General features: G+C 38.1%; 1 protein-coding gene and 1 long non-coding RNA gene across 2 annotated transcripts in view; one reads left to right on the forward strand and one right to left on the reverse strand.

The window, feature by feature from the left end:
• RBPJ (recombination signal binding protein for immunoglobulin kappa J region) overlaps positions 1 to 7,428 on the reverse strand; it is a 90,134-nt gene extending 82,706 nt beyond the window's left edge. Inside the window, exon 1 of the mRNA XM_010710320.3 lies at positions 7,275 to 7,428. Within this exon, the coding sequence (XP_010708622.1) occupies positions 7,275 to 7,285 (11 nt within the window). The 5' untranslated portion in view covers positions 7,286 to 7,428. The remainder of the gene's footprint in view (positions 1 to 7,274) is intronic.
• Positions 7,429 to 16,627: 9,199 nt separating this feature from the next.
• The window catches only part of LOC104910802, a 32,320-nt gene continuing 30,590 nt past the window's right edge, over positions 16,628 to 18,357 (forward strand). Inside the window, exon 1 of the long non-coding RNA XR_002114500.2 lies at positions 16,628 to 16,810. This is a non-coding gene — a long non-coding RNA (uncharacterized LOC104910802). The remainder of the gene's footprint in view (positions 16,811 to 18,357) is intronic.

Consider the following 18,357-nt stretch of genomic DNA (forward strand, 5'->3'; position numbering starts at 1 on the left):
AGGTGACGGGGTAGGCTTGTCAGGTTTTGCTCTACAGAAGCAGTTAAGCAGTTCATCCTAAAACACTGAACCCAATGTAGTCTTATAAACGATTGTTCATCACAGCAAAGCAGTTATGTAAGAGCCCCTTGGAGAATCCTGAATCAAATAAAAACAGGTAGAGAGCTGAGGACAGGTTAACAGCAGCGACGCAAGGAACTAACTCCTCCCACTGGTGAGCACACCCTTTGGTGTGTGTCAATCCATCACTGCTTCACAAGTCTTACAGGGTCCAAAGGGATCGTAGTACCTTGCTACCATAGGGGCTTAAAATGCTACCAATGTCTCCTCAGAGCTGCCCGTGGGTGAAACTTTTAAGAAGACAACAACAGAATGAAAAACATTTCATCTACAGTGAAGCATTTTCCACCCTACCTGAAGGCCAGGGTTGCCTCCTGCCAGCCAGGCCAGGCACGGAGACCCTCACCTGCTGTTAATACCCATCCTGACCCCTCAGGGTCTCATCCTTCTGGCTAATATTTCTTCATTTTATGGAATTGGTCGGAGTTCTTACATGGGATTGACAAAAAGTACCTGTGCTCTTGTTCGGAGAGCTGGTGGGGCAGAGGAGAAGGCAACAATAACAAGTGTCCTTATCTACATTTGCCATCAGACCAGTGCAAGTTACTCTTAATAAGGAAAAGACATTTCACCTGCAGATCAGGGGTAAGTATTTTTCTGCCAACTAATATCCGAGAAGGATGCGTTTTCGAGCTACACTTAAAAGTCAGAATGATGGATTTTAAGAACCCAGTACATAGACACAAGGGATTTTCTTTGGGAATATCTTCTGGATTTTTTTTTGTTTGTTTGTTTTTAATAAATTGTGCAAAGAGCTGCAAAAGATGTATATCTTACCAAAGAATCTATGCCAGGATCATTAAACCCAAAAGTTAAATTATGGCATTGTTTAAGTCCACAATAATACACAGTTTCTGGGAAAACTAGAATTTTCTTCTATGAGAGTTCACCAGGAAACAGCACAGATTCTTGTATTTTCCACGTGGAAGAAAACCTCAAATAAACTTAAAGGGCTCCTAGAACACCTAAAAATACAGTACCCTTTTTGTACTTTTGTACTAAATTCCCACTCTGTAGTATGCTGGGCTTTTCATCTTACATCCTCATTATCAGATGCTGGTTATTATACAAATTATATATATATATATAATATATATCACATTTATATAACATGTCACATCTTTGAAGAGGAAGACAACAAAAAGCTAACTTAAGATAATGCAATTTGTATTCATTTTGCTGTAATTGGAGACATTCCTGTTTACAGAAAAATACCTTTGAATATTTATACATATATAAGAAGTATATCTATAAGAAGTATTTATATATATAAGAAGACATTTTAAAAATGTCACAGTCCCGTCATATCCTGAGCTACCGATATAACACTCTCAGAATTCAAGCCACTACTGTGTGCTGTGTCACAGGACAGAAACTTTAAGTCCTGTGCGTGTAGAGGCAAAAAAGAGGATGTGCTCTGTCTCTTTGGAGGCTCATATGGGCCACTGAAATAGCAAAAGAGAGAAGGAAGTACTGTTGCTACTCAGCTCAGTAAATAACCAGGATTCTTAGCAAATAGGTACACTGGGCTTTCTTAGGAGTTAACATCCAATCACCTCACCCTCAAGATTGGAAAGCCAAAATCTTAAATCTAAGCAAAAAGCAGGAGTGCCTCAAAAAGAGCTCCACAGAAGTCTGTTGACCGTCAGATGGCCACACTAGGGTTCCAGGAATTTAAAGGTTATGAAAATAAACCCAATTTTACCATTCAGTGTCTAAACAGGACACTTCATCATTACCTAAATGGCCTGTTAAACTAGATGTAAAACTAATATTTCAAGAACGCTCTGATGGTGCTATCTAGAACAGAGACTACCACTCCAACCTTTCAAAAGCTCAACTCCCACTTGTTGGGGATACCGAAGATTAGTTAAAAAGTTGGCTTTTTGCAGTACAGCCTACCTGAATACATGTAATTTAGTAGTGTCCCGTAGTGTCTTTCATAAACAAAGCCCAGATTCACCCTTGACAGGAACTGTGAAAATCTCTTACAAAAAGATAAATGTTTGCTCTATTTATTCTGGGTTTGCTTAGTTCTGGACCTATTACTGCCATGGAAAATTCAGGAACATTTGACTGATTCTGCTAAGAAGCATCTTAAGGAAAAGGTAAATAAATCTCATGCCTATGCAATGATTCAATGGATTTATGATTTTAAAAGCTAAGCTCATGGAATTTTGAACAGAACACAGTTTTTGTTTTGCTGGATTAGAAGAGCAGACATTTTATCAACACACAGGAGATTCTGCAAACTTCATTTGATCATACTGCGTAATTCTCTTTTCTTTGTGTCAGACTGAATTTTGGTGATTCAGAAAATCTGAAGTGCCATTTTTGGATACAAAATTTGTAAAATACTTTTTTTATGTACACATTTACTGTGCACATACCTATGTGCCTGCACCCATGTTCCTTTTGCTGTCATTTCACTGTTAGATTCCATATAAAAACCAAGGAGGTTTTTTTGGATACTTTTCTAATGACTTAGAATACTCACTGAGGCTGAAAACAGGCCAGAGTTTCTGGAAATCTAAATCCTCTTATTTTAATAGTTTTTTAAATCCTTGGCATTTAGCTTTGAACTTTTACCAAGAAAAGTTATATCTTATAAACAATGGCATTTGTTGATTGGATGGAGGACTAGATCAATATTGGTTTTGGCAACTGTTTTTGGCTGTGTTTTTCTGAAGAAATATGCTGGTTGTGGTGTTAAAAAGTTATGTCAGTTCCTTAACATGTGCCTCTTTTTCTTGGAGCATTGCCTAAAATTTAGTTTCCAAAGTTACTTCCAGAAGTCAACTTAGAGGCTGGCCTCCTCTGCAAAGGAAGCTACACAAAAAAGTACTGGAATATAATCTACTGTTGCGAGCTATCACCATGCATGAAGTAAAACGATTCAAGATTAAAGACATATCATAAAACAATGTATTTTTGTTTCACAGAAGCACTGAACCGTAGGCCCCAACTCTCATTTACACTGATTAAGTCTGATTTATGCTGTTCTTGCATTTTAAAAGGAGGTTGAATGTAAATAAGTAGAATGATAGCAGTGAGGTTTTAGGCACTATGGGAGTAATCTGTCTGACACACAGCAAAATACAAGCCACATGATTTCCGTGAATCTGTTCCTGATTCAAGCCCAGTACTATGAATGAACAAAAAACTATCTTTTAGGGAAAACATGCCATTTTGATTTCAAAGTTTCCACTGAGAGGAAATGCAAACTGACAAATTACTACGATTACATTCCGAATTAACATTTTCATCTTATTTTGATTTGAATTTGTTTAGTTTCAGCTTCTGACTGTTTCAGCCTCTGATACAGCTGCTACAGGAAGGAGTCGCTTTGATTTAAAATGCCTGTCCTCAGAGCCAATGGCTCCTCTCAGTATGGGTTGAAGGATGAGGTAGCTGAACTCCAGAGCCAGATAAAATAGTCCTGCAACTGGTACAAAGGTACCAGCATCAGCATAATCTCTCATGTTTTTATCCTTCCCCTAGGTCTTGCTAAAATAGTTGCACCAATCTGGTGATTTAAAACGGTTGCCTAATTACCAGTTTAAATTTAATAGTGGTCCCATATCTATCTATCACTCTCCCATATGTGCCCTTAGTTCACCTATCTGTCTTGGTGCTTAGCCCTCAGTTGTATTCCCAGAAAGCAATCACATTACATTCCAGACTTTCTTTTGCTGTGATAAATAAGACAAACTCCCTCATTACTCTCAAAGAGCAGTTTTCACAATTCACTCAGGTGCCTGCTGTACATGTATAAGTCTGAATTCTCAAGTGTGAGCAAACATTTTCCACAGAGCATCTTACTAAGACTCTCAATGAAGAACATTAATATTTTCCGATTTTAAAAAAGAAAGTCTCTCACCTGATTCATGTTGAAATTACTTATGCCTACATTCAGCTCACTTTGTTCTTCTGCCTGACAAAAGCCTTTGTTGTTGTTGTTGTTAGTCTGATGAAGAAGGCCACTTTACAATAGTAATTCATGTTGTTTGACCCATGACATCTCCTCTGTCTTTAGGTACTTTCAGAAAGTAATTTAGTCTCTCCTGAGAAAGGTATCCTGAACAGGTGGGCTGAATGAGCAGTAAAAGCTCCCATCCCTGTATGTTAATTACAGATGACTTTTGATAATGCTGTAGTGGAAAGTACAGCATCAATCGATTATACAAATAGAGCATTGTATTTTCTCTCCCATGAAAAAAGAACAAAACCACTTATTGAACTTTGCTGTATATTCTGCATTATTTCTAATTTTCCTCTAATAAGCTCTGAATGGTTATTTGTGGTCTCTCCTGGTCATTACTTTTAGCACTGATCTTATTTATAGAAATAGAAGAAACTATAGTTCATACATTTATGATGTCTAGGAATCTCTTCTTCCCCCATCCAGCTCAGAATCAAGGATATTTTCTTCATTTTGAACTTAAAAATAATTATTTCTTAAGGCAATACAAAGCGGACAAAACAGGCCCATCCAATGATAGATGAGGTAACTTTTGATTATGTATTTAGTAATTTTTCCATTAAGCTGTGCTTTATTAAATGTCTTCCCTTTCACATTAGTGTCAAATGTATGTTAAAAAAAAAAAAAGTGCTGTTTCAGGTTTTTTATTATTGTAAATCATTGCTAATGAAAAATAAGTTATAGATGTCAATCTATTATGATTTAAGGATAACTGTTAACTGTGCAACTTAAACTGTTGCACTTCTAATAACCTACGAAGTGACATTCCTTCTTTTTCCCCACTATCACCACAGTTCTACTGATTACTTGTGTCAAATTAAAGTAGGCTTTGTGCACCATGTGGGTAGTTATCCCTGTAATTATTCTGAATTACTTTTTCCATAAAGAATTCAAAACTATTTTACAAAACAAAAAAATTCAAAAAATATACATCAAAATTATCATATTCAGAAAAGGAAGACAGGTAGTACAGGTATATGAAAAAGTTTGATAGCATATGTCAGCTTAGGCAAGTAGTGGAATTTAGATAGTTTTAATTATGTGTTGGCTTTGATCAGTTAAATGTCACTCTGCCAAAAACTAATAGAGAAATTTTAAGGGCAATAAATATTCTGCAATTGATTTTTCTTAGTTTTCCTCGATATGGAGATTATAATTTTGGAAGCCTGCTTTTCTCCCCATTAGGACAACAAGTATAAAGCGATCTATGAATTAAGCTGTTCATGGATTTATTAGTGCCTGCTATGGAGTTTCTTTAAAGATTTTGGAATTACATCTTCCATTCTGCAGTTCTTTCATTATTCCAGAAAAACTTTCTAATCTACACTGAGTTATAACTTTCATCACTAAATCTAATCATTTCCAGAAAAGAAAAAAAAATGTTCTAAAAGTGGCCATTTTGCTGTACTTCACAAGAAAATGTTCAGACACTTTTATAAGCCAGGCCCTTCCTGCAGTCACTGGCAGTGTGCTGAGTTTTGATCAGCGCTACTTTTGATGGCAGGACCTATTATCATTTGAAATGGTATGTAGCAGATACCAAATACTTGGCATTTTACACTAAGTTCAGTCAGAGATCTGAAATGTTCTCATCCTCTTTTACCTGAAATGCTGATTCTGAATTATGATGAGAGTGGAGACAGTTTCCTTATCTCTTCAGAATTTGTCTGACATTTGTGGGAGCAAACTTGTATCCTGGCATGTTGGTGTCTCTGCCTATGACTCTAGATTGTCAAATTTGATCATTTGACCCAAAAAATAAAATTAAAAAGTACTTCCTCCGAAGGCCAAAAAGAGCTTTGTTACTCTTTTTAGTTTTTATTTCTTTTGCTCATTTGCTCAATCTTAATACACGATAAAAGGATTACTTTATCAAGGGTACTAAAATCAATCCATGCTTCTGGAGAAGCTCGCAGTACTTCACGTGTCCTGTCAGTGGTACAGCCATTTCATTGCCAGGCATCCAGTGTACCTCCCCAGTGCATCTCCACATTTAATGCAACAACACATCCTTGCCACTGCTGCTGGGGCACAGCCATGGCCACACCTCATCTTGCCAAGGCAGTGCCCTCACCTGACCCAGCAGCAGGAACAGTTCCCTCTACTTTCATCTCTGTCAGACCAAAAATGAAGCTGTTGGACTTTATATGAAGGCTTTTCTTTTCTGTTGGGATTTTAGGGGAGGCCTCAGATCTCATTTACTCAGTTATAAATTTTTCATTGGATTGCAAAGCCCTTCTTCATCACGTTATTTTCTTCTTCAAAAACCATGATTTGCAGACTTTCCCCCAACTTTGTCATCCACCCAATATAGAGAGCTCCTCAAATCTTTCTCCCATTGTTTACCCATTGTTGTGGATCATTTTTGAGTTCATTCCAACTGTTATTTTTTTTAAGATAACTCTTGCATGGTAAAAGCAAAAACTGCAGTATGCTAGAAGCTGTTTGAAGCAACAAACAAGAGCAGAAACTTGTAGCCAACTCGCTTGTCTTCTCAGGTTGATGTTATCCTTACTGATTCCTACCACTTAACTCCTCCCTCCTGCTCGGAGGCACAGGACAATCAATAAGATTATCAGTGATCTTCAAGATCCTTATCAAAGGCCTATGAACATGAAACTTCAATTCCCCACCATGCAAAAGTTCAGTCAGCCTGCATACATACATGCTATGGAGGTTTAGATGCCCGTGATCTCACCAGCTCTGGGGAAGGACTCACAGGCAAGAGGGACCAATGTCCCACACGGCTGTGTGCTTGAAGCAGACACCTCAAGAGCAGCCACAGCACTTATCCAGGGAGACATTTAGACTTTCCTCAAAGGCCTAAAATTATAGCTATATGGTTCACAGAGAGAAAATACAGCTTCAGAGCAATCTCCTCATCTTCCAATATGAGAACTCTCAATATTAGTTAGGAAGGGCAGCAAAATATAATTCAATTCAATAAAAACTGACATAGTTCTGCTTTATGGCTCTAGACATAGATCATTTAATTAATTATTCAATTTTTGCATGAAGTTCTCTTCATGCAAAATATAAATATATTGTTAAAATATCTTTTTTTATATCTGTTAAACATATTGTTAAAAGAGCTGATATAAAGTAAGATGGAAGCAGAGTAACAGTGCAGAAAAGTTTAGGAGTGTGTTTAAATAATACAATAAGCACTTACAAGACTTTCATTTGGCTTGGCTTACAGCATCAGCATGCGACGTTCTTGCAGTGCCCTGAATCACTGAGCCACAGAACTGCCTTACCCCATCCCTCTGTAATTCCCAAGCACAGAGGTTTCTGGGTCGACTATGGTATTTTCAGCTTGAAGTGGAAAAGGCAAGCTTTCCAGATCTTTCATGTGCAGTATACTAACTCTATGTAAAAGAGCAGACTTCCTCATTCATATATGGAGCAGGCTATATTCCTCTTTCACTATGACTGTCAGATCTGTGACACAACCTCACAAACCCACTGTAGAGAAATTCAGAAAGATTTTGGAGAAGTCATTTAACTTTTACTGAATACAAAATGCCAGAGACTTGCTTTTAATGACTGAAAGTTTTGTTTTATAAGTGGTCTTAGTAAGAGAAGGAAAATGAGTCATGTGGAACATATATCGTGTGTGAGGCATCTTACCCACAGAAAGGCAGAGGGAATGCAGACAGATTTGCCTGGACTTCTTACAGCCTCGAAGAGCTTTTTCCTCCCTACCTTGCAGGACAGTATATTTCTTTGTTTATGTACAGGAGCAGTCATTATGTCCATCCAAACCTCAACCCAAGCAGGCGACTCAGCATATGACTCGTATGACTGTTTTGAATGGCATTGCCAGTGTGGTGTTTGAAGCCTGCAGTTCACACAGCCCCAGCATCGGCAGCTGTGACAGCTGTCTGTCTCTTCCTCACCACTCCTCCGGGATTCTGTACTCTTCAAACATGGATGTGACAGAGAAGAGCAAGAGAGCATGAATGCAAGGCGATGGATAAAATTGTGAAATCACATGGCCACTTGACAAAATTCACAGAGTTGTAAGAAAGACAGTTCTGAGATGCTAGACAGGACTAGCGTCCTTTACAAGAAACACCCACATGCCTGTCTGTCTTGTAATATTTTCCCCTTTACATAGGTGCCGGGCAGGAGAAGGTTATCACTGCTCTCATTTTACATCCAAAGAACAGCAGGCACTGGTAAGACAACAGCCATGACAGTGCAGTTAGTCAGCCCTTCAGGAAGCAACCTCTGCCTTGCCAATGTGATGATCCTGTTTTCAAAGACTGCTCGGTTGTGGACTTTCTTTTAGTGTTTGAAATTTGGCCTTAGAAATTAGCATGATGTGAAAAGGTCGAGAGTTGATGTGGTCATTGTGGGTGAAAGTATCTAATGGAACAAAACGGATCATCCTAAAGTACCAAAGACTTGCAGAAGTCAGGACAGAGCAAGTGATTGTACCTACATTTTTTGCCAAACTACCTTACTGACTCAACTGACCTTTGAACCATGCTTAGTTCTGCTGGTGGTGATAGAGAGTCTCGCTCACATGAAAAAGCTCTAACTTGGGCTCTTGGGTATGTCAATGGTTCCACTGAAACTATACTGCTGATTTCATAAGCTATTTATTTCCTGTGAATACCTTGGAAAAATTCTTAGAAGAGACTTAAATGAAGATAGTATTGTAACTTGGCAACATCACTTCTAAATTCATTACTGCTCATTTTCTGTTTTCCTTTGTGGAGCTCTGGTGCCTGTCATCAGTAGTCAAGGGGAAACATGGGGCTGTTTTGTTTTATTCTGATTTTACAGAACAAAATCCTATTGGCTTCAGTGTTTGGCCCTAAAAAATTATTGAATTTCCCCTAGGAAGCTGCAACTTTAAAATATTCTGTGTTGATGCATTTTTAAGTCTGCCCAGATGTAATATGCTCACATGAATTAGCCTCACTTTTTGAGTACCTGGAACAGAAAGATTTCCTAATTAAAGAAGATATATTCTGTATTCATCTTTTCTATTGTGATTCAACCCATATTATCCGTTTATTTTTCTTAAGTCACAGATTGTAGAGTTCATTTAGCCACGGTGATTTAACATAGTGCCATGCTGTGTTTGTACAGAAACATCGCAGAAGGGAGATTCCAATGGGATTTTAGCAACCCCTTTCCAACACAAGAGTTTTGAATAAAATTACTTGGCTGTAGGCAAAAGAATTTCCTTTTGGCAGTTTTTCTCTCCAAAGAAAACACAAAAAGTGGAAGTTAAATAGTGATGTTAATAGAGTTTTGTTGCAATAAGAGAAAAAGTGGTATTTTCAACAGCATATATACAGCAGCATCTGACAGACAGCTTCTCTGATGAACCTTCCCTTTATTCAGCCCCTTTCCTGGATTCAGGTCTTCACAGAGCTAATCCCTTGCTTGGACCATGCCTGCCCATCCCATTTCCTTTTCTTAGAATCCTCTATATCAGATGAAGGAGGGCAGAGAGCAAGGAATGAGGTCAATGCTGAGATTTTACTATTTTAAGTGCTAGTTACTAAGGAAATGCTTGCAAATATTAGGGTTTGCTTTGTGTTAAGTTCTAATGGAAATAAAAAGATGAAGAGTGAACAATTCTGTGAAAACGCCACAAGAAAAAAGAACCCAAAACAACTACCCTTACTTCTACTTGGCTGCCATCTGAATGGTGTAGGAAGCACCAGAACACAGCAAGTCTGTCACACTTACTAGAGCCAGGGAAAAAAATGTTTTCTTAGAAAACATGTCAGAAAAATGCCCTATCTGCTACAGGTCTTCTGGTTTGCTTTCTTTTCCTGTGTTCTTTTTCCATTTCATCTTCCCTGGTGAAAGAGAAGAGCAGAAAGGAGGAAATATTTTTCACTCTTAAAAAGAAAACTGAAAGAATGATTATTTTTTCCCAAGAGATGTACATTTTCCTACTGAAAAATAGTTCTTCATGAATAATACCAGTCAGTTCCTGCCACTATCCTCATTCATGACTACAGATGTGGCACTGATTATGACTTCGCTGTCTACAGTCACATCATACCACACCACACCACATCACACCATACCATAGCGGTTAATAAACCCGCAGCCTCATGTGCTGATTTGGGTTAAGTTTTCCTTGGAAGACAAACTTCCAGGTCTCCTTCTCTCTCTGCTGGCTTCAGTACTTCCAGATGAGACAAGTCTCTGCCTGAGTCCCACCAGAGGAGATCCCTAGGCAGGAAGGACTTTGGCCATCTTCCCTTTACTAATATTCTTAAGTCTTCATCGAAACGTCTACACAAAGTCAACTTTAATTGAACATTGGCCAACTCTGGGAAACTGATGAGAAATGAATCTTTGAAAAATCCAAATTAACTCTCGGAAACAACTTGATTTCATCCTGTATTTTATGGATGTCTTCAAGATATTTAAATCGGTGAAGAGACATCTAAACGATTCGGGTGTCATTTTTTTCCTCCAACTGCAAAGTTATTATGCCCTCGATACAAATATCAGATTGGAAATCTGTTGTAACACCATCCGGCACACATGCTATCCTGCAAGAAATCCCACTGCAGAAAACCAATCTTTTCAAGGAAACTAAAAAACTGTATCAAATGGAATTAAATATAATTTTATACTTACATTTTCAGTTGATTGAAACTTTAATTATCCTTATTAAGAATTCATCTCAAATATGTTTCATATGAACTGGATGCCTCTGGATAACCTCTTTTTAGATTTTAAAATAGCAGACAACACAATCCCATCTCTCCTTGGAAATTTCCCAATTTTCCAGTATTTTCTAAATGTTTACTAAAATGATGCATATAAGGGGCATTGAGACCTTTCTTCTTTGCATCCTATTTCTTTCTGATTCCTCTTTCATTATCAGTTCTTAGTGTCTTATTTCTTTTACTATCACACAGGATGGCAACCTGTCACTTCTCACTTGCTAACACCTACATAATGTGTACATAAATAAACCGTCCCTTACTTTCAACTTATCCATACAGTATAGTTAGGTTAAACTGAAGGGGGTCTTTTATCACAAATAACCTAAATGCTGTGCAATAGTTTGTTGCTTCCTTGATTTGTGCGAGTGTAGGGTTAAAAAGTGAAGCTGGTCATAAAATGATCCACACAAAACAACCTGACTGTATTGCAGTGCTGAGTGAAGATACGTAGGTACACAGGTACATTGCTGTGACAGGGCAATAAATACATCTTTGTTTGTCAGTAACCGTAAATATACAAGCCTGTTCATTTGGAATTCAGTATTTGAAGATTTCTTCCCATATGCCCACCATATGTCAGATTAATGCTCCAGCTCTAGAGAATGTCAAGGCACACTGAAGGCAGCTATGCAGTTCTGTGTCAGGCAGATAATGGTACAGTGCAGTGCTGTTTCCCATCCATCTGGGGCAATATGCATTCCTGTTCTGCTGCAAATATGGAACAGAATTATCTCTAAATAATCCATTTATTTCTTTGACTTCCCTTTATCATCTCTGTACATTGACTCATAACTTAGTCTTGTTTCCTTTTACTTCTCCTTTATGCTGTACATGGAAAAAGCAGCAGTACATTCTTAAACAGTACTAATTTTAATTAACAATTCTTATGTTAATTTTCTGTTCCTAATTAACTATGCTTAGGAACTGCTTTCAGCTTTGGAGAGCTGGCTTGCAGTTTTTCTCAAATCATTTCATGCCCCATTCTAATGGCGTAAGGTACCAAAATCACTGAGCACTCTTCCTGTTAAGTGGAACTCCTATTTTAAGTCATCCTCTGCTGGGTGCAAGACTTTCTGTATTTAAAAGTTGGCTCTTATTTTTAGAATCTCACTTAGTATACTGCATTATATATCCAGCAAATACAAGTTGAAGGCGTGTAAGATGATTTCTTCTTCTTCTTAATGCTACTAAATTACATCCCCATGCATAGAAGGACTGATCAGTCTGCAAATGGTCATCACTAGTTTCTCTTTCAGAACCTGGCAGATGTGGGCCACATGTGTAGATGAGGCTCAATGCTCGCTGGTCCATGATGCACTGTTCTGTCTGCAGTGTACAGCAGCTCCTTGCCCCGCTCCACCTGCCTGGACCAACCTTCTCCTCACAGGGTTCACGCTCCAGCCATGGGATTCAATCTCATGGCACTGCAGCTATACTGGTGCTGTTCTGTTAGTAGTACACATGGCAGCACTCAGTAGAGCAAAAGAGCAGATTTGAAATGTTATTTAATATGAGTAACTGAACCAGAGGACATCGCAGAGAAGTGGAGCTGGAAGGGAAGCCAACATATTTCAGAGAACACAGACATGACTCAGAGTCATAGGACCATGAATGCTCAAAGTTCAAGTGTCTTAAACTAAATATGAAAGACTACCAGCTTTTCCATCCATCTCCTCATTTTGTCCTTCTTTGGTCCACTGTTTGTGGTAGTTTTTCTATCAACTACAGGGAACACGAGATGAACTGGGAAAGGAAAAAGTGACTTGCAAAACACTACTTTTCTGCCTTTCAGACCGAAGTATTATTTGCAACAAAGTGATCCTTTGCACACTCAAGAAGTCACACACCACACACTAGAGAGTGACCATTTCATTTCAGAGTTCATTGCATTACTGAGACAGTGCAATAAAATTCAGCATTAAACCTTTAAGAACTTGAGACAGCTTCAAGAAGTATCACTTCTGATCAGAAGACTTCCTGGTCTATGTTCCAACTACAGTGTAAATGGCTAATTAAAATTTGAACTTCCTTCTTCCCCCCTTCTACATTCTCCCTTCTCCTAGCACTGCGATTTATAGAAACAAAAAGAGGAAATCTAACAATTACATTTTTCCAATTGTAGAAAAATTTTTGCTTAGTGTTCCCTGCAGCGTTCTTCACATAACATTCTGGTTTCTTATTCCATTTACACATGGCAGAAGGAAGAAATGATTGCTACATGACCTCAGTGTGCCCACGACATCTTTTACCCAGACAGCAAATGAGGGCTGAGGGCCCATCTCAGTGGCTTCTTGCAAAGGCCCCAGGAGGTGCCCAATGCCCAAGCTGACCTCACTGTCACCCACAATCACATGAATAGTGGATAGCATCATATAACTGATCCTCCTGAGACTGCAGAATTTGCTTACTTCCGATTGTTACAAATCTTTAAGGAGACAAGCACATAGTATAGTAACACTTCCATTGTTATTTCCATCAAGTGATCTCAATATATTTTTAAAGGCATTTTTGTGAGAGAAATACATTTTTAGAAACTGGTAGTTACCTTACCAGAAGCCCTAAGAGTGCTAGCATACCAGTGTGCAGTCATCCTCTCTAACAGTAGAGAATACCAGATTTTTTAGATGATTAATAAATCTTTATAAAAGAATATTTTATTTATTTTTAAAGGAAACTATTAGTTGTTAAACCACTGCTCCAAAACATCTGATCTAGCAGGTGGTAACGCTGCCCATGGAGTTGGAACTAGATGATCTTTAAGGTCCCTTCCAGCTGAAGACATTCTGTTACTCTATAGTTCTATAAAGATATATTGCTTGGACATATCACTGTCCAAATAACAAATGTCTCTTCTGCCTGTTGTATAGGACAGTATATACCCAGAAAAGATCGCAGTTAACAAGACTGAAGAGGCTCAGAGAAAACAAGCTTAATGAGTGAAGTGCTATGTGAGATTACATTTGAGAAATGGTCCCAAACTGATGGGCAAGAAATCTCACCTACCTGGTGAACAACAACAAGAAAGCTTGCTGCCCCTGTTGTGACCATAATTTTACATCACAAAGATTGGAAGGAAGGAGATTCACTTTCATGGCCAAAAATGCCCACCTTCTGCTAGTACCTGAGAATCCTTTATGACACTGTAGTACTCTGTCTCCTGATCCCAAAAGATTACAAGAACAGTCAGGGTCAGTGGAAAGGATACAAAAGATAACCGCATTTCTACTAACTCCTGCTTCTGAATGAAATCCAGCATGTAAGGCTCACACTCCTGTTCTCAGCCTCTGCTTTGTATCTCTCTTCTCCCATCTGCACTTTAGTTAATCTTTCTCTATTTCTGCCATCTGTTTAGTCAGTCTGTCCTACACTTGCTTTTGCAACACTGCTGCAAGCCTGCAACCAGAAAGATAACTGAGAGCACTGGCTTTGATAGCCCAACACTAGAGTAAGCTTGCCAGGTCTCAGAGTGGCTGATAAGACTTTCAGCTACATTTTTCTTTCTGTTCTACCCCAGGAAATGGTGAGTGTGACATGCACAGCTTCCAGTAATCAAAATGGACTTGGAAAGTTGGTTCCCCACACTTGGGAGAAAGCCAAGGCTGTTCTCATATCTTGATTTCTCCATTCATTCTTCATCTGGAAAAGATATCCTGTCAATTTTTGGTGAATTGGCATTACAAAGTTTGATTGCAACAACAAAGTGACACTTTCTAACAAGAAGATCTGCCAGAACACTCGTGATGTTTCATAGAAGAATGCCCAAATAAACTTCTATAAAATCCTAATCCATAATTTGATATTGTATAATTTTTTTGAAAGAAGCAGCCCTCTGATTTTTCCCTCAGTTCAGTTGCACTGAAGGATGAACTCCAGTCTCAATGCTTAAGAATTATGTCTTTTATCCTACAACTTAGAAGACAGAACAACTGTAGGGAAATAACTGTGTTGACAACACAACATTTAAGAAACCTGAACAAAACAAACACATAAATTAAAATTAGACTCATTTTTTTTCCTGAACCCTTGCATTGTTCTGCAGTATTACTTGCAGTGCAGTGTCTTATAGGCATTACTTAGCATGGAAAAAAAAAATATTGCAAACAACTGAAAGTATAGATGAATTTTGAGACAGAGACAATAAAACGAAGCCTTACTGTAGCTGATCTGAGAAAGTTGTGGACCTGCTTCTGATAACTGAAAACGTACTCTCAGCTCTACTGGGACATGCTTTAAACCAGTGCAAAGTGGAACAGCTACTAACAATATGGCTCAACCCTTGATGCAGTTAATACTTCTCTTTCCCACCTTTGCACCCTGTCTGTACAGTCCTTTCCCACACAGACAAACAGCAGGATAGCTTTAGCTCAGTTTGCTCCTTGGCATTGTTCCTTTGAGGCCTCCCAGGTGTGTGTGACAGGAGCAAAGGATGCAGCAGAGCTGGGAAAGGAGTAAGAAACCTGGTAGCTTCCCCAGTCACAGTCACTGGAAGCTGCAAATTTCCCCAGCAAAGTTGGTCTATGGGGAGGCTTATTTTTTACGTCAATTACCCCTCTGTGTATTCAGTACAACAGAAAGGAAGCATATTGGGACCATCCTGAGAAAACCTATTTTCCTGAGACGTAGCAGATGGCCATGAGCTCCGTGAGAGGTGCTTGGCATTGGACAGCCCCAGGCTGTGTTTTATCAAAGGTAACCTGTCTGGCACACACAACAGCAATGTCTGATGCACAGCACAACTCTGCACTTCATTCTCCTAGCAGCATTTGGAAGATTCACTTAGCTATTATTTCTCCAGCTATTGTGAGTGGGAGTCACTCCTCAGTGGAGAAAAACAGACTTCTTTATTGACTAAACAGTACTGTTCCTCTGAAAAAACACACACACAAGATGCAGATGAACTGTTAAGTAATTTCCAATAGTTTGAAATACTTATATTCATGCTTCTACACATTTTTCATCAGAATACATTTTGCACTCATTAACAAAGATGCTATTCCATTTAAGTCAAATGGAGCTTCTCTGGTGTATCTTAGCACAGATTTGAAGCCAAGATATGTATCTCACTCAGTTCATTAGACTCTCCTATATTGTAGATTAAATAAGCAAGTATGTCACTAAATCTGTTCAGCATTAAAATGATACAAAATGTATTTTTCTTCTTCCAACCAAATAGTTTTCTCCAAATCTGAAACAGATGGAAACACAGTGAGTTATCTATGATGAGTTCATCTGGACTTCTGAATGGAATGTCCGACATTTGGTCACACATCTTGAGATGTGAATTAGGGTCTAAACAGGGAAATTTTTATCATCTTATGTTTACTCTTGTGGATAGGCTCATTAGCTTCAGTGGACAACAAGTAAAACAAATGACACGCACAGCAAGAACATGTGGGATAAGTTTCTGTATAAATTTTCTCAAGTGTAGTTCACACTCCCAAAGACAGTTGTACCCCAAAAGTCCAACAAACAGAGTACATGGAAACTCAGCACGAAAGTTAGTTAAAAATCTGGGGCAGATCCTTATTCTATGTCTTCCATTAAATCCACTTTTCTTTTCTGGAAGATAAATATTTCTGGGGACACACTGACTTGCAAGTCATTAATGGAACAAAATATACTGTTGCATTTGACTAATTAAAAAAAAAAAAAAAAAAAAAAGAACAGGAATGCAAAATATTCCTTTTCATATTCATGGAAAAACATGAAGGGATTTTACAAATGTAGAGTGGCCAAGATTAAATTTCTTTGTTTACAGGATTAAAAACACTTTCAATGAGAACTCACTCCCACATAGCAATGCTAACAGGATCAGCTGCAGAATCATATTCCATTGTCAGATACTCTGAATACTGCAGTGAAACTGCTCTTGTCTTACTGAAGTTCAGGAGAGCTTTGCCACTGATTTCTCTGATGCTAGAATTTTACCTCTGGTCAAGAGCCTGAATATGAAATGTGCTGAGCTTCCGGGTCCTCTGTAATGTAAACAAGACCTGTAAGTACTTAATAACTTCTCTATGGTACACACATCTGTTTTTTAGACTGGTGAGGGCTGCTTCAGGCTAATTTTTCAGCATTCTTGATAAGATAAATTAGCATACTTGGAACTCCTCTCCATGAGAATTAAGCTGCTTCTAATTCTTAGACTGAACAGGTTTGGTTCTCTACACTGCATTGAAGTAGGGCCAGAATACTTCTAATGTGCAACCCTCCTGATTCCCACGAGCAAGTTAGGAGAGTCTATTCTGTGGCAATAAAGAACAGAAAATCTGTGGAGAAAGTTTTAGCACACATCTGACTGAAACTGTCCTAAAACTTTATTATATTGTTTTTTTTCTTGTTTGCTTTTAAATACTTTATCACAGTCTGAGAATTGGGATTCACTTTATTACCCAAACTTCACAGAAATTCCATCAAAAACAATTCTAAACGGAATAAGTTGACTTTGTTGTTCCTATGATTCCACTGCATTTCACTAAGAATTTTGTGTTTATTCTTTCTTGCATTGGGAAGGAGGACAGTGAAAACAGCTGCGTTTAAACAATCTTCAGGTTCATATGACAACTTTCTTTCCTGGAGAACTCAGAGTTTTTGTGGTTTGCTTTTTAATCAAAATCAGAGACCCAAAATCTCATTTATATTGGCTAAATTTTACTTTACTCTTCTTGTCTAATATTTCCTCCTGGCAGGCCCTGCACCTTCAGCCATGTGTAGCCAAGAGAAATTATCAGGAATGGAGATTGAAAAGGAATTTAAATGGTCTAAATCTGGGCCTTGGTGTCTTCTTTATGTGACTTTCTGGTTCGATATCCCTAAGTGTCAGAAAGTGACTTAAGGATTCATGGACCAAAATCTAGGTTATTACTTGAACAGCAGAAGATATTCTGAAACAATATTCTGAAACATAAATGAATTTGCACATGAGTGCAAATGGGAATTTATTCAGTGAAAATTTCTCTATAGGACTTAGCTGACATCAGAAAGGATGAAAAATAGCAGGATTTAAAAAAAAAAAAGAGAAAAGGGGAAAAAAGAATTGTATTTACTGGAGCTGTGGGAGTTGTGGACATTCTCAGGATAATTAGTTACATATGTTTTAGTTGTGCTCTAGGGTAAAATAAGTTCTGGGATGAGGTAATAAATAAATTAAATGTGGTTTTGGAAATAGCTGTTCCTAACTACCCAAAATGTCCACTGCTAGAAAAAACTTGGATGCAGCCAGCTTTGGAAATCTGAAAGGACCACAGAAACAATTTTTTGTAAGAGCAACAATGCTGCAAAGAAGATACCACAAAAACTGAAGTCAGCACATCTTGAATGCTGCTGATTGATGCACTGAGCTAATCTAATTGATACATTTTGGTAAGATTTGTTTGAATAAGCTAGGTAATTCGGAAATAAGATATATAATAATGCACCCCCATATGAAGTCATCAATTTTTGTAATACCAACTCAAATACCAGCATCTTCTGTTCAAATGGCTGAATTCTGTGAACACTGAATTGCTTTCCACCACCATCACTCTATTTTATCCTTTTCAC

Source organism: Meleagris gallopavo, chromosome 4, assembly GCF_000146605.3.
Source record: "Meleagris gallopavo isolate NT-WF06-2002-E0010 breed Aviagen turkey brand Nicholas breeding stock chromosome 4, Turkey_5.1, whole genome shotgun sequence".
NCBI lineage: Eukaryota > Metazoa > Chordata > Aves > Galliformes > Phasianidae > Meleagris > Meleagris gallopavo.